Source organism: Pempheris klunzingeri, chromosome 15 (genome assembly GCF_042242105.1).
Source record: "Pempheris klunzingeri isolate RE-2024b chromosome 15, fPemKlu1.hap1, whole genome shotgun sequence".
NCBI lineage: Eukaryota > Metazoa > Chordata > Actinopteri > Acropomatiformes > Pempheridae > Pempheris > Pempheris klunzingeri.
The window spans coordinates 23390494-23405032 of NC_092026.1; the positions used below are offsets into that span (position 1 = coordinate 23390494).

At 43.5% G+C, this 14539-nt stretch overlaps 2 protein-coding genes across 2 annotated transcripts; one reads left to right on the plus strand and one right to left on the minus strand.

Moving 5' to 3' along the window:
• The first annotated feature begins 1899 nt into the window (after nucleotides 1-1899).
• On the plus strand, nucleotides 1900-7156 carry LOC139214591 (zinc finger protein 570-like). Its single transcript, XM_070845478.1, has 2 exons — nucleotides 1900-2150; nucleotides 6029-7156. The coding sequence occupies exons 1-2, from the start codon at nucleotides 1934-1936 to the stop codon at nucleotides 6841-6843; spliced, it is 1032 nt and encodes a 343-aa protein (XP_070701579.1). The 5' UTR covers nucleotides 1900-1933; the 3' UTR covers nucleotides 6844-7156.
• A 272-nt stretch (nucleotides 7157-7428) lies between these two features.
• Nucleotides 7429-14352, minus strand: blvra (biliverdin reductase A). Its single transcript, XM_070845526.1, has 7 exons — nucleotides 14277-14352; nucleotides 12727-12850; nucleotides 11445-11564; nucleotides 9988-10085; nucleotides 9598-9705; nucleotides 8427-8595; nucleotides 7429-7760 (listed from the first exon to the last, which is right to left on the minus strand). Exons 2-7 carry the CDS (start codon nucleotides 12843-12845, stop codon nucleotides 7505-7507), a joined length of 870 nt encoding a protein of 289 aa, XP_070701627.1. The 5' UTR covers nucleotides 12846-12850; nucleotides 14277-14352; the 3' UTR covers nucleotides 7429-7504.
• Nucleotides 14353-14539: the final 187 nt, after the last annotated feature.

Below are 14539 nucleotides of genomic sequence, written 5' to 3' on the forward strand. Positions count from 1 at the left end.
CCTCCCTCACCAGTTTTCTTCTCGTCTTTTCATCAATTTTGGAGAGACGTCCAGTTCTTGGTAATGTCACTGTATTTTCTCCACTTGATGACGACTGTCTTCACTGTGTTCCATGGTATATCTAATGCCTTGGAAAGTCTTTTGTACCCTTCTCCTGACTGATACGTTTTAACAATGAGATCCCTCTGATACTTTGGAAGCTCTCTGCGGAACATGGCTTTTGCTGTAAGATGCGACTAAGAAAATGTGAGAAAAAGCTACTAGGACAGCTGAACTGTATTTGGGGTTAATCAGAGGCACCTTAAATGATGGCAGGTGCGTACTGACTCCTATTTGACATGATTCTGAATGTGAACACAGCCACATCCCCAGTTATAAGAGGGTGTGCACACTTATGCAACCACATTATTTTAGTTTTTTATTTTTACTTCCCCCCCCTAAAAGATTTGTTTGTTTTTCAATTGAGTTGTACAGGTTATAGGTCACAATAAACATGGAAAAAGTTCTGAAATGATTTATCTTGGTCTCATTTTTTTACATCACAAAAACCTGCCATTTTACCAGGGGTGTGTAGACTTTTTATATCCACTGTATATTACTAATCAGAGATACTAACAATATATATCTGAATATATAAAGTATTCCCATTCCCAGTGTGATGTGTGTAGTCTCCCTACTAACAATGTGAAAAATACCACAATATGTCATTTGCACATTCAGGCTTTGATGTGCCAAAGGAAAAACACTATTAGGTTAATGTGACTTTTTTTCTCTTTGAAATACATTTCCACACTTGAATTACAAATTAGGTAAATTGGCAAAATCTACAAACTTTCAGCTGTGTTCAATGAAAAAATCAAACAAGAACACCTGAAATTGCTCAACACTACACAAATTCAACACAATATGTCACTTTTAATGAGTACTGCAAGCACCTTTAGTTCTTAATAGAACACCCTTTTACTGTTCTGACCTGCTGCAAACATGATGCACAGCCAGACACCAGGTTCTGACAGCATTCCTGAGGAATCTCAGCCCATTCCTCATGGGCAACAGCCTTCAGCTGTCTAATATGCTTGAGTTTGCGTGCTGCAACCTCCTTCAAATCCCACCAGTAGTATCTAGTATCAGGACTTTTTCTAAAGCCAAGCCTTGGTGGACTTTGAGGTATGTTTGGGATCATTGTCCTGTTGGAAGGTCCGATGGCGTCCAAGCTTCAGGTTCCCCACAGATGGCATAATGTTTTCTCCTGGATTTCCTGATACTTGATTGAATCCATGTTGCCCTCCAAACACTGCAGGTTTCCAGTGTCAGAAGAAGCAAAGCAGCCCCAGAGTAGGTAGTGTAACTGTAACTGAACTTGTGAACTATGCCTCCAACAGTAATTAATTTCAATTCAATTCAATTCAATTTCTTTATTGTCATTGTAAGTCGAGCAAACAACGAAACGCCTGCCAGAGGGCAACAGATTGACCAAGTGGTGGCCAGAGTGGGAAGAGTCTTTAAAAGTAAGTATCAGTTCCTATTGCACTGGAACACGGTACAGGGTAAAGAGGGGACATAGATGCTTTAGATTATAATTTAAGTGTTTCCACTGTTACTTCCTGTGAATATACTGGAAAGGTGAGTGACAGGCAGAAGCGAATGTGGACTTTTTGTTGAAATTGCCGTTTGTACAGTGATGATTTTTAATTGGTATTATTCAGTTGATGTTTTAGCTACAAAAGATCTGCTCTGCTGCTCAGTATTAAGTGATGCCTTTAGTGCTCCAAATGCAGCAAGTTAAATACACGGACAATGGCAAGTGGCCGAAGTTCCCACCTGTCCTGAACGGAACACGGTGACGTATGGGATGTGGGCGGGATTAGACCCACTTCTTCTTCCGGCCGCAGCCAGCACGCACATCATCCTAACAGCAACAGAAAAGTCGTCAATGCTTAGTGTTTATTGTCTCAACACTTCCACCAGTCCTCTGCAGAACATGTCGAGACTCCAGAGCCTGAAGGCTTTAATCCAGCAGCGGCTAACTGTGGCGGTGGATGAGATAATCGGGCACTTCGAGAGAACAATAACCGAGTATGAGGAAGAGATGGAGAGCCGCAAACTGCTCAACACGGTTTTCAAACAGGAGGAGAAGCCTCAAAGAGAAGGTTAGTGTAAGAACTACTACTGCTAGTGTAAGAACTGCTACTGCTAGTGTAAGAACTACCACTACTAGTGTAAGAACTACCACTACTAGGGTAAGAACTACTACTACTAGTGTAAGAACTGCTACTACTAGTGTAAGAACTGCCACTGCTAGTGTAAGAACTGCCACTGCTAGTGTAAGAACTGCCACTGCTAGTGTAAGAACTGCCACTGCTAGTGTAAGAACTGCTACTGCTAGTGTAAGAACTACCACTGCTAGTGTAAGAACTGCCACTGCTAGTGTAAGAACTGCCACTGCTAGTGTAAGAACTGCCACTGCTAGTGTAAGAACTGCCACTGCTAGTGTAAGAACTGCTACTGCTAGTGTAAGAACTACCACTGCTAGTGTAAGAACTGCCACTGCTAGTGTAAGAACTGCTACTGCTAGTGTAAGAACTGCCACTGCTAGTGTAAGAACTGCTACTGCTAGTGTAAGAACTACCACTGCTAGTGTAAGAACTACCACTGCTAGTGTAAGAACTACCACTGCTAGTGTAAGAACTGCCACTGCTAGTGTAAGAACTACCACTACTAGTGTAAGAACTGCCACTACTAGTGTAAGAACTACCACTGCTAGTGTAAGAACTACTACTGCTAGTGTAAGAACTACCTCTGCTAGTGTAAGAACTGCTCTGCCACTGCTAGTGTAAGAACTACCACTGCTAGTGTAAGAACTACCTCTGCTAGTGTAAGAACTGCTCTGCCACTGCTAGTGTAAGAACTGCCACTACTAGTGTAAGAACTGCCACTGCTAGAGTAAGAACTGCCACTGCTAGTGTAAGAACTGCCACTGCTAGTGTAAGAACTGCCACTGCTAGTGTAAGAACTACCACTGCTAGAGTAAGAACTGCCACTGCTAGTGTAAGAACTGCCACTGCTAGTGTAAGAACTGCCACTAGTAGTGTAAGAACTGCCACTGCTAGAGTAAGAACTACCACTGCTAGAGTAAGAACTACCACTGCTAGAGTAAGAACTACCACTGCTAGTGTAAGAACTACCACTGCTAGAGTAAGAACTGCCACTACTAGTGTAAGAACTACTACTACTGCTAGAGTAAGAACTACCACTGCTAGTGTAAGAACTACCACTGCTAGTGTAAGAACTGCTACTGCTAGTGTAAGAACTACCACTACTAGTGTAAGAACTACCACTACTAGGGTAAGAACTGCCACTGCTAGTGTAAGAACTGCCACTGCTAGTGTAAGAACTGCCACTGCTAGTGTAAGAACTGCTACTGCTAGTGTAAGAACTACCACTGCTAGTGTAAGAACTGCCACTACTAGTGTAAGAACTGCCACTGCTAGTGTAAGAACTGCCACTGCTAGTGTAAGAACTGCTACTGCTAGTGTAAGAACTACCACTGCTAGTGTAAGAACTGCCACTGCTAGTGTAAGAACTGCTACTGCTAGTGTAAGAACTGCCACTGCTAGTGTAAGAACTGCCACTGCTAGTGTAAGAACTACCACTGCTAGTGTAAGAACTACCACTGCTAGTGTAAGAACTGCCACTGCTAGTGTAAGAACTACCACTACTAGTGTAAGAACTGCCACTACTAGTGTAAGAACTACCACTGCTAGTGTAAGAACTACTACTGCTAGTGTAAGAACTACCTCTGCTAGTGTAAGAACTGCTCTGCCACTGCTAGTGTAAGAACTACCACTGCTAGTGTAAGAACTACCTCTGCTAGTGTAAGAACTGCTCTGCCACTGCTAGTGTAAGAACTGCCACTACTAGTGTAAGAACTGCCACTGCTAGAGTAAGAACTGCCACTGCTAGTGTAAGAACTGCCACTGCTAGTGTAAGAACTACCACTGCTAGAGTAAGAACTGCCACTGCTAGTGTAAGAACTGCCACTGCTAGTGTAAGAACTGCCACTAGTAGTGTAAGAACTGCCACTGCTAGAGTAAGAACTACCACTGCTAGAGTAAGAACTACCACTGCTAGAGTAAGAACTACCACTGCTAGTGTAAGAACTACCACTGCTAGAGTAAGAACTGCCACTACTAGTGTAAGAACTACTACTACTGCTAGAGTAAGAACTACCACTGCTAGTGTAAGAACTGCCACTGCTAGTGTAAGAACTGCCACTGCTAGTGTAAGAACTGCCACTGCTAGTGTAAGAACTGCCACTGCTAGAGTAAGAACTGCCACTGCTAGTGTAAGAACTGCCACTGCTAGTGTAAGAACTGACACTGCTAGTGTAAGAACTGCCACTGCTAGAGTAAGAACTACCACTGCTAGTGTAAGAACTACCACTGCTAGTGTAAGAACAAATATCTAGCATAGCAGAATTAGTAATAACACTGCATCTAGATGATATCTGACTTAATTCAGTAATGTAAACGATATTATAGTAGTAATAATAAAAGTTTTATAACTAGCGGACTGTTGGTCTCCATAGAAACGGTCAGTGAGGCTCTGGATTATGAGCCAATATTCCAAGCTCAGGCTTCCTACTTCAGGCTCTGTGCTGTGTCTATGCTCATGTGCCATTTGGCTTTTCGTCTGCACAAAATCTCTTAATGCCTCAATTAAGACTGAAAAGCTGAATGCAGACTTTCACTAAAGACGGGTCTTTATAATGGAGCAGTGTGAGGAATAGAAAAACTGTTATTGCAAATAAAGCAAGAGAAGAAAGCTGGCAGAATAAGTGAATGTAGTTTTTGTTTTACCACTCAGTGACCCTCTACTTATTATAATACTCTCATACTATAATACTATTAATTATGCAATATTAACATCGAGTGCAGAGAAGATTACACTGTGTAATGTTGTACAAATCAGCAGAGAAACGACATAAGAGTGCTTCAATGGGCATTTATGAGGCTGAGAGCTTTTCCAGAGAGGTTTACATCCATTAGAGCGCCAGCACTGTCCTCTGGTGGCCCATGAAACCAGTGCAGAATGAATGTAGAACCGTTACACTGAAACAAAAAAGATTCAAAACGCAGCATTGTGAAGGATTTAAAGGTTAAAATAACCATAATTGAGGTCAGTGTAGTTAATCTGCTTGGAGGATTTCTGACATGCATGAAGCCTATTTTAGACACTTGGGTGTAGGACATGGCTCCAAGAGACTGTTTCTAGGTCTAACCATGGGCCATGGACACAGTGAAACGCTGCTTCTTTGAAATCTTACTGGTAAGGAAATTTGATGTTGAACAGATCTCTGATAGCTTTTTATCATCGAGGTATTTAACCCCCCCGGAGCTGTTGTCAACCCGTCCAAATGGCCAAATTCACAGCCACCAAATTCTGACGTAATTCAAAATGGCAGTCTTCCTGTTGGGTTTAGGACATTTTCTTAGGTCACAACAAGCTCTATATACATATTGAGCTGTTGTAAACCAGATCAGATTACTCACTTTACGCCTCCTGATGTGTGTGTGTGCCAAGTTTGGTGAGGTTTGAATCATGCCTGGCCATTTTACAGCAACTTCCTGTTTCATGGCCAACAAGGTGTATAGACCTTCCAACTACATGTGGATTGTTCTTCCAGCCACGCTAACAGCTCTGTGAGGCAACAGTCAGGCCGGCACCAGATGCTTCCAGGTAAATGCTATCACAAGCATACCAAGGTGACAGTGATGGTGCTAATACGAGGATACCAAGAGCAGGTGTGTTTACTGTGTTTACCATCTTATTTTAACGTGTGAGTCTTTTAGCAGTCGAAAGGATTCATCGTCTTCAGTGATCAGTGTCTGTTCAGCAGTCCAGCCAACAGCTGTTTAGATATTTCATACTGGATGAACCTGTACAGAACTCCTCTCATTTCCAGAAGTAAAGGCATGAAGTTTGTGGTTAACCTGACTGTGTGTCTGTATTTCATTGTTTTCTGCAGACACCCAACAGTCGTTGCTGATAAAAGAAGAGCAGCAGGAGTGGAGCTCCAACCAGGACCAAGAGGAATCAGAGCGCCCACACATTAAAGAGGAGAAAGAGGACTTCTGGAGCGCTCAGGAGTTCAATTTCCAAATCACGCATGTCCCTGTGAAGAGTGAAGAAGATGAAGAGAAACCTCAGTCATCACAGCTTGATCAAAGACAACTGAAGCAGAACAGAGAGGCAGAGCCTCCAACCAGCTGCTCGGCTGCACAGACGAAAACAGAAGCCAACGTAGATGACCGTGGAGCATCAGAGCCGGGCGGGATCGTACTATCTGGTTTTAAATGTCTGCCTGGATATGATGACAAGACTTCCCACTCTTCTGAGGCTGTGACTGGACACAGGGGTGACGACTGGATGGAGATTAAGAGAACGCAGACAGATTTAATTACTGTAACAAATAAAGTTCCTGTTAATAATATGGGGTGTAACACTGGCAATAAGTCATTTAGCTGTTCAAAGTGTAGTAAAAGATTTGGCCAGAAGCACCATCTGCAGACACACATGAGGTGCCACACTGGAGAGAAACCATTTAGTTGTTCTCTCTGTGGGAAAAGATTCACTCAGAAGGGAAATCTGACGCAGCACCTGACGGTCCACACGAGAGAGAAACCATGTAGCTGTCCTGTTTGTGGCGAAAGATTTGCACAGAAGGGAAATCTGACACAACACATGACAGTCCACACGAGGGAAAGACTAGGTGAGAGACTGACTGCGATTAATTGGGATTCTGAGAGGACAGAACTGCATTTAGGACAAAACCTTCAGTAAACAATCACGTGTGAAACCCCCCGGTGATGGCAACAGAAAATGAGGCTACCGTTCTGTTCAGCCAACTCAGGGCGTTAAATAAGTTGAGTCCTAATAGCAGTTCCTGGCTCCTCCTGTCCATATCTTAATGCCTGTTTCCTTCATTTGAGATATCGAGCACAGTCCCACACACCCTGCTCCACCCTGCTCCCTATGGCTGGATGTTTGAGATGTTTCTACCAATAACTGCCATGTTATGTAATGTTCATTTCTATTATTGTAACACTTGGTCTGGTGGTTTGAGGGATTATTATGTATTTATTGATAAACTAATAAACAGAATGATTACATAATGTGAAGGATTTGTCATGTTGCTGTTAGACATTGATGATTGGTTCCCTCACCATCCACGCTTCAGGCTGCCAACCCCCCCAGCGGTGTTTGGAAGGTACACACACTGACACAGTGATGTGGGTCAGTCCACCTCTGGGAACTTTGACGGTTAGCTTTGGAAATGAGCCTCATCACTCATGGATCAGTGGAATCAGTTTCTCTGGTGTGATGAAATGATATCAAGTTTCATTTTACAAATCACAATACAAAAACTTAAGGGCATGGTGATGAAAAACAATGTTTATTCATGTTTAAATAAGATCAAGCTTTATCAGAAACCAGTCCATATTCAACGTTGGCAAACTTCTTGTATCCTCTCTGCCAGTTTCAAGCAGTGCAGAACCCTGATTTTCTCTCTCTGAAGTTCTTCGGGACTCACTTGACCCGCCAGTTTGGCAGAGAAGATGACCAAGTCCTGCATGAAGAGACCCACAGCCCCTCTTGGTACAGGGGGGATCTGAGTTAGAGTGCCGGAGTCAAACTGAAAATTGATGTTCTTAGCCCTGGGGAGGCCCGGCCCCCGTTCCTCAATCCACGTCAGAGGTCTGAAAGGACACAGAGTTCATGTTCATCTAATTCTTAAACCCGCCCTCTGATTTACCCATCTCCACATCCTTAACTGTCACGAGGCATGTTGCTAATATGGCCACTCCCCAATACATAACATCATATCAAAACCTATTTGCTACTGAAAGTGAAATTCAACAAAACTGCAGACATTTCAAGTTAGGGGCCCAATATACTCTTTAAAGAATGACACCATCTTCAGAAGGAAACGATGAAGCTGAGCAGCACAGACAGTACTGATTGAACATGTTTTAGTCTTTTCTTGACAGTATATAGCAGGGGGGTCAAACTCAATCAAAGAAGGGGCCAAAATTTAAAACACGGTCTAAGTCGCGGGCCAAACGAGCTCAACATTTAGTGAAGACTCTAAAAGTGACTCTTTTATTATAGTATATAATATAATATAACATAACATAATATATATTTTATCCAGAAATATGAATTTAAACAGCCAAACTTCAACAACTTTTCCTCAATAAAATAAGCAGCTGTTCACTGCATTGTGGGATTTGTAGTATTAGAGGTGGGAGTGTTGTTTACTGACTGGCCGTATATAATTGTATAATTGGGCCTTGAGTTTGACATGTCTAGTATGTAGCATCACTGTGGTAGACAGAGACGCAGACAGAAACATGCTCTCTCACTTGTTGTCAGAGGTTAGCAGCTTTGCTGTCATCTTGCTGTAGTTGTTAGCAGAGTCCTCCTCCATGGTTGCTGCAATTACTGACAGCTCACCGAACAGCTCAGTCAACCAGGTGAGGCGAGCGATGCCAGTGAATGCTGGGAAACCAAATCCAGGCTTCAGAGCTCCACCTGAGACAAATTACAATAGAAGCCCAATCTTATGGCATTTCTTTACACTTTACATATTCAGCTTGAGTTCTAACCCTAAAACTGTTTGTACTCTTAGGACAACCTTTGGGGGGGGGCCTTAAAGAGATAGTTTGGAGTAGTTGATATTATTATCAATCATTATTATTATTACTGATCCTACCTACGATAGATGGCGAACAGCATGTTCCAGTTTTGAGAAGCAGGCAGGACTCCCAGCACAGATGCTTAGTAATGTACTGCTGTGGACAGAAGCAGCAGAAAAACACTTGAGCCACCTAAATGTAGGCCTGGTGAGAAGATCAGTTTAACTGTATCTTCACATTGCTACAGTTCCATCAGACGGTCGTTTCTGATGGAACTGAAGTCATTCTTTCTTTTTTCTCTCTTCAATGCCACCAGATCCAGTACAGTACAAGAACAGTCATTTGACTTCATAGGTAAGTGAGCTACCCACTGGTTACTTTGTCTTGTTATTGTGTGATTTTGGTATGTTAAATGGTTGTTTCAGATCCAAACTAATGTGGTCGTTCACTGATGGAGGCAACAGAAGTACAACAAACTCTTTTGTGCAAGGTAAAATGACAAAGAGAGAGAGATGTTTCAGTCCCCCCTCAGGACTAAATACAGTTCACTTAAACTGATGTGGACTATTTTAGATGGCTAACATCTGATTTCCTGCTGCCTCTGTCCAAAGCAGAACATTGCTCAGCATCTGCCCTCGTACTCCTTCCTGCTCCTCCAAATTAGGGGCATGCTGACCACAATATACTGTAATTAATACATTTAACTATCGATGAGTATCTCATACGTCCCTACGAAACATCTGAACTGTCCCTTTAAGAGAGTTTTCAACACACTAGCTGGCAAGACATTTGATAAACTTCAAAACACCATCAACACGTAAGCCGTATCCTAACACTCCCCTAAGAACATACTTATTACTATACTAATTGTACTCCCAGAGACACACTGCTGTCTTACCAGTAAAATGAAGAGTACCTTCCTGCAGGGTTTTCCCCTCTACCTCTTTCTTCAGTTCCTTGAAGTCTTCTGTCAGCAGCTCGATGTGTTCCTCATGTAGAATCACTCCTGACACACACACACACATACAGATATATGGTAGATGGAGATGGTAGAGTGAGATGTGCAAACTCGATTGGGTTACTTGATTTTAGTAGTCACATAGTACAATCAGCAGCACCAGAACTTCTTGTTACTGTATCTGAAACCATGTCACCAACTTCCACTGCCATGTGCTGTGTATTACAGACAAATGACTAAGCCAAACCCCACCACCTCTGTACTGTCCCTCCTGATGTGCACACAGAACGTACATGTGAGCACTTACACATTGTTAGAAATAAGTATCACCTTTTTCTCGGGCAGAATCCCAGAGCTCCACAGCTGCCTTGTAGTTCATGGTCATGGGATACTCAACACAGACGTGTTTCCCTGCCTGCAGAAAGGTTCTGATGAGACAGGAGGAGGGATTTGTTTTGGTTAAAATCTGAAAAGTTGTGAATTCTTTTTCTCTGTGGGAGAAATAGATTTGTAAAAGGGTTTAGAGAACAGAGCCATAAAGCTGTACAGGGTTTGATAATGTAATAATAATGCAGTGAAGGAAGATGCTCAGCAGTCCAGCAGTCGCCAAAAGACAATAATAGTTTATAAGGTTATAAACTCCTGACTATTAACACATCCAGCAGACCCCCAGTAACATTAGGGTTCATTTCTCTGTCATAGCTCTGGTTTGGTAAATGGACACACACACACACACACACACACACACAGTATCTTCAGTGCTGCTACATGTTCACCAGCTAGTCACTAACTCTGTACTGCATGCTCAGCCCTCAGACAGAGTGGGTTTATCAGAGTTTTTCACTGGAGCAACTGTTGCAGCCGTTTCTGCAGCTGCAGAGTGTTTCATGCGGATGACTTTGAAAAGCAGGGCCTATTGTGAATAACCTAACAGATTAACAATCTGAACCAGAATCAGTCTGTGTGATAAACCTGGCTTGGAGCGGATGCAGTCTTAGTTAAGTGTGGTTTGTTTCATGATTTAGAAACACAGACGCTCTGCAAACCCGTCTCTGTTCAAAGATGGCGTCTGATGTGAGATGTGAATGGCCTCCTTGATCTTGATGATCCTTGAGCCTCCTGCCAGTGGATGCTGGGAGTGGTTTTGGTCTGGTGTTCACTGACATCTGATGTGGACTGTTCATCCTGTGCATTCAAATATCCATACTTCCATGTGATTTAGTATGCCAGAGAATGTTTTAGTATGTTCCAATGTATGTGTGTCAAATGCAGTGTGACAAAAATAGCAGATGTCCTACTACATCTGGTTGCTTTTAGCAGTAAGGAATCCAGAATACTTTTTTGGCTGCTCTGGCCCACAATCAATCACATCAACTGATCCACTTAGAGAGCACAAAAACAACTAATGCTATCAGCTATCATGGCTGAGAGACACCAGTCCTGTTACTGAGCAGTTTATAAAATCTGTTACATCTGATAGTATGTAATCATCTTAGCGACTTATGAGAAATAAGATGTCAAGCAAGTGCAAAGTAACAAAAAAAAATGATTTGATTTTAAAGAAAGTTTCTTCTGTACAAACCAAGTAAAGTCAGAGAGGTCTCAGTGAGCTCAGTAGCCACTGATGGCTGGAAGCTGACCCATGCCTCCCTCATGTATCTTCTGGCTCCCACTGGCCACTCAGTGACTGCAGTGGGTTGGTGGAGCAGCACCTTTCTAAGACTCTCTCTGTTGGTTCTGATTCACTGCACAAACCATTCACACTATTCAGATCACACACACATTACCTGATGTTGTCCTCGTGCAGCTCGTTCTCAGTGCAGATGAACGCCACATGAATGTCATCTCTACTCACAGCCTCTTCCAGTGAAATCTGACTCACTCCCTGCTGAGTGTTCAGGCTTCTCCTGTTGAGAAAAACAGCATGGTACTGGTGAGAACACTGCTTTTTAATCAAACGCTCGCTCACAAGTCACATACGGTAGAAAAATCCATTTTACATGCTGGTCAGGTCGGTTGGTGACTCTAAAGGGTGAGCACCCTGTGAGCACCCTGTGAGCACCCTGTGAGCACCCGCTGTTCCCCCGTCTCACACCCAACGTCAGGTGGGATTGGCTGGAGCCCTCCCACGACCCTTAAGGATAAGCGGTATAGATAATGGATGGATACACGGATTGGACTGTAATATCCAAAATGGAAATAATCACTTGGCTTAGTTCTAGAAAGATGGACCTAATAAACTGCCATCCAGTCCAGTCCAGTTTACCTGTGAAACTCTTCAACCAAATCCATTGACTGAGAGTGTCAGTGCAGCTTTATTGGTTGTGGTTACGTGTACAGTACACCACAGACTGTATAGAAAGATGGACCACATGGACATTTCCCGACAGTGAGGCCAAAGCATCTCGCTCACCCCCTGGTGGCTGGCTGCAGTGCAGATCCTAAAGCCCCCCTCCATGTTAGCAGATGGGACATGGGCCACACACAAAAAAAAAATATCACAGTACATATCAAACACTTTTTCCCCAAAGATGGCCTCTGTCATCGTGGGTGCTTCTTATCATGCTGGTGTATGTTCCAGCGTTTGGTTTCCATTTAGTTATTTGACACTACAAAAGGGGGGGGGGTGACGCCACGATCGACAGCTAATCCTGGGACGGCTGAGTGTGTGTGGGTGGGACCTAGACACCACAGCTTCAGCCCCCGTCACTACTGGGCACCATCTTGACATACAGTCTGTGGTGTACAGATAGAAGAAATGTGACTCTGATTTTTTGCTGCTCTCCGTGGAGGCTGTAGTTTGTGCTGCTGGTGCATGTTATTGGGTGAGTGTCATCAATAACTAAGCCCCATCACTCTGTCAGCAGTCCAGCAGTTTTCTGTTGGTCTCATGTTGGGACACATAAAAAATGTAGTATTGCTGTATCCTGCAATGTGGATCCCACTGGTTTAGAGAGGATTTACTGTATCTGTGAGCAGATCATTCTGTGTATTCTGTATGGGCACACACACCTTACAGGCACAGAGTGCACACAGAACTGTGTGTGTTGTCATGTGTGTGTGTGTTACCTGGATATGAATCCTTTGACTGTGATTTTCTCTGCAGGACTTCCGGGCAGTGGAGCCAACATATCTCTAATTCTCACCCAACCTGCTGTGCCGACGCCAACCACAACTGCTCCAAACATACCGACTGAGAAAGAGAGAGATGGGAGGTCATGGAATAGTTCTGGGAGAGGTGTCCAGGATATCAAACAGAGAAGTATGGATAGCCAAAGGAATCCCTTCATATGTTTAAACCATATAAATTATTCAGGTCACAAATCTAAGAAGCCGTCCCACAATCCAAATACATCTTTTTAATGCTTACCTCATTCAACTGCTCCACTTTGGGTTTTTTTTCTCATTCATATTATTGTATAATATTATTATTATGTTATATTGAATACACCAATCCAGCTTCACCATTGCCATTCTACTAAGTCAGTTCCTACACACAACATTATCTGCTGTAAAACCAAAGCTGTGTTTCATCCCACTAAAACCGATGTGGGTAAAACTAGCAGTCCACAGTCATTTCTGCTGTAAGACTATTCATCTCCCCATAACTGCTCATTCCTTATAAAACAGCCTACCTATCTTTATGCTACAGAGACAATGAAAAGGCTTCTCTCTCCAGAAGAGGGGCTCATTTAGATGATGTGCTGCTTAGATATGAATCATACTGGATGGACCCGTTAAAACTAGTGATCTGATTCATTGACCCATTTATGTTCTTGTTATTCTTCTTGGTTCTAATCTGCAGACACACTTCTGACTGCATTGACTAAATAATACAAGGTGATGCATTTAGCAGAGCAGGCAGGTGAAGGAGGAAGCAGGGGTGAGGTTCAAATGTTCTGGTAAGAGGGTGAAATGGTCCTTTACACTCAGTCCAACCAGGAAGCATCAACTGTGCCACAGTCCTCTGTGATCAATGGACACTGGAATGTACAGTAAGCAGCGTGTGACAGCACCAGCTCATGACACTCAGCACACACAGACAGGCAGGCAGGCAGACAGACAGGCAGGCAGAGAGACAGGCAGACAGAGAGAGAGACAGACAGACAGACAGACAGAGAGACAGACAGGGACACAGAGACAGGCAGACAGTGACAGAGAGACAGACAGACAGACAGGGACACAGAGACAGAGAGACAGACAGAGAGAGAGACAGACAGAGAGAGAGACAGACAGGGACACAGAGACAGACAGACAGGGACACAGAGACAGACAGACAGGGACACAGAGACAGACAGACAGAGAGACAGACAGAAACAGACAGACAGTAGAGTAGTAGAGTGGGTCGTCCCTCAAGCAGAAGGTCAGGGGTTCGATCCCCAGCTCCTATGGGTCAGCATGTCGAAGTGTCCTTGGGTAAGACACTGAACCCCCTGAAGCTGACTGTGTGTGAGAACAGTGTCCTCTGGGTGAAGGATGTGAAGGATGTGTGGATGAGGATGGGAGGCTAACCCTAACCCTGACTGAAAGGTGCTGTACAAATACAGACCACTGACCATTTACAGAGACAGACAGAAACACAGACAGACAGACACGGAAACACACAGCTCTTCACTAACCTGTCTCTCTCTTGCTGCTGTTCGTACCAACGTTGCATTTGCTGTTGAGCACCTTGCTAGAGATGAGATAAGATGGCACGCGCACAACGGGTTATTTAACCACCAACGCACGAGCACAGAGTTGAATTCTGGCCCCGCCTCTACATCTGCTACGTCATCGTGCTCCGTTCACGGTAAGTGGGAACTTCGGGTCCTTCCCAGTTTCCTGTATATTTAACTTGCTGAAATTGTATTCACCGTTTTAAAATCAGTTCTTATTCACT

Bases quoted from the DNA above. Each gene is read 5' to 3' on its own strand.
- blvra (XM_070845526.1), bottom strand. From the start codon at position 12,845: ATGTTTGGAGCAGTTGTGGTTGGCGTCGGCACAGCAGGTTGGGTGAGA. The intron at 11,565-12,726 runs GTAACACACACA...TTTTCTCAACAG, and splicing joins GTCAAAGGATTCATATCCAG to GAGAAGCCTGAACACTCAGC. The intron at 10,086-11,444 runs GTAATGTGTGTG...CTGTCTCATCAG, and splicing joins CTGCACGAGGACAACATCAG to AACCTTTCTGCAGGCAGGGA.
- LOC139214591 (XM_070845478.1), top strand. From the start codon at position 1,934: ATGCTTAGTGTTTATTGTCTCAACACTTCCACCAGTCCTCTGCAGAAC. The intron at 2,151-6,028 runs GTTAGTGTAAGA...TGTTTTCTGCAG, and splicing joins GGAGAAGCCTCAAAGAGAAG to ACACCCAACAGTCGTTGCTG.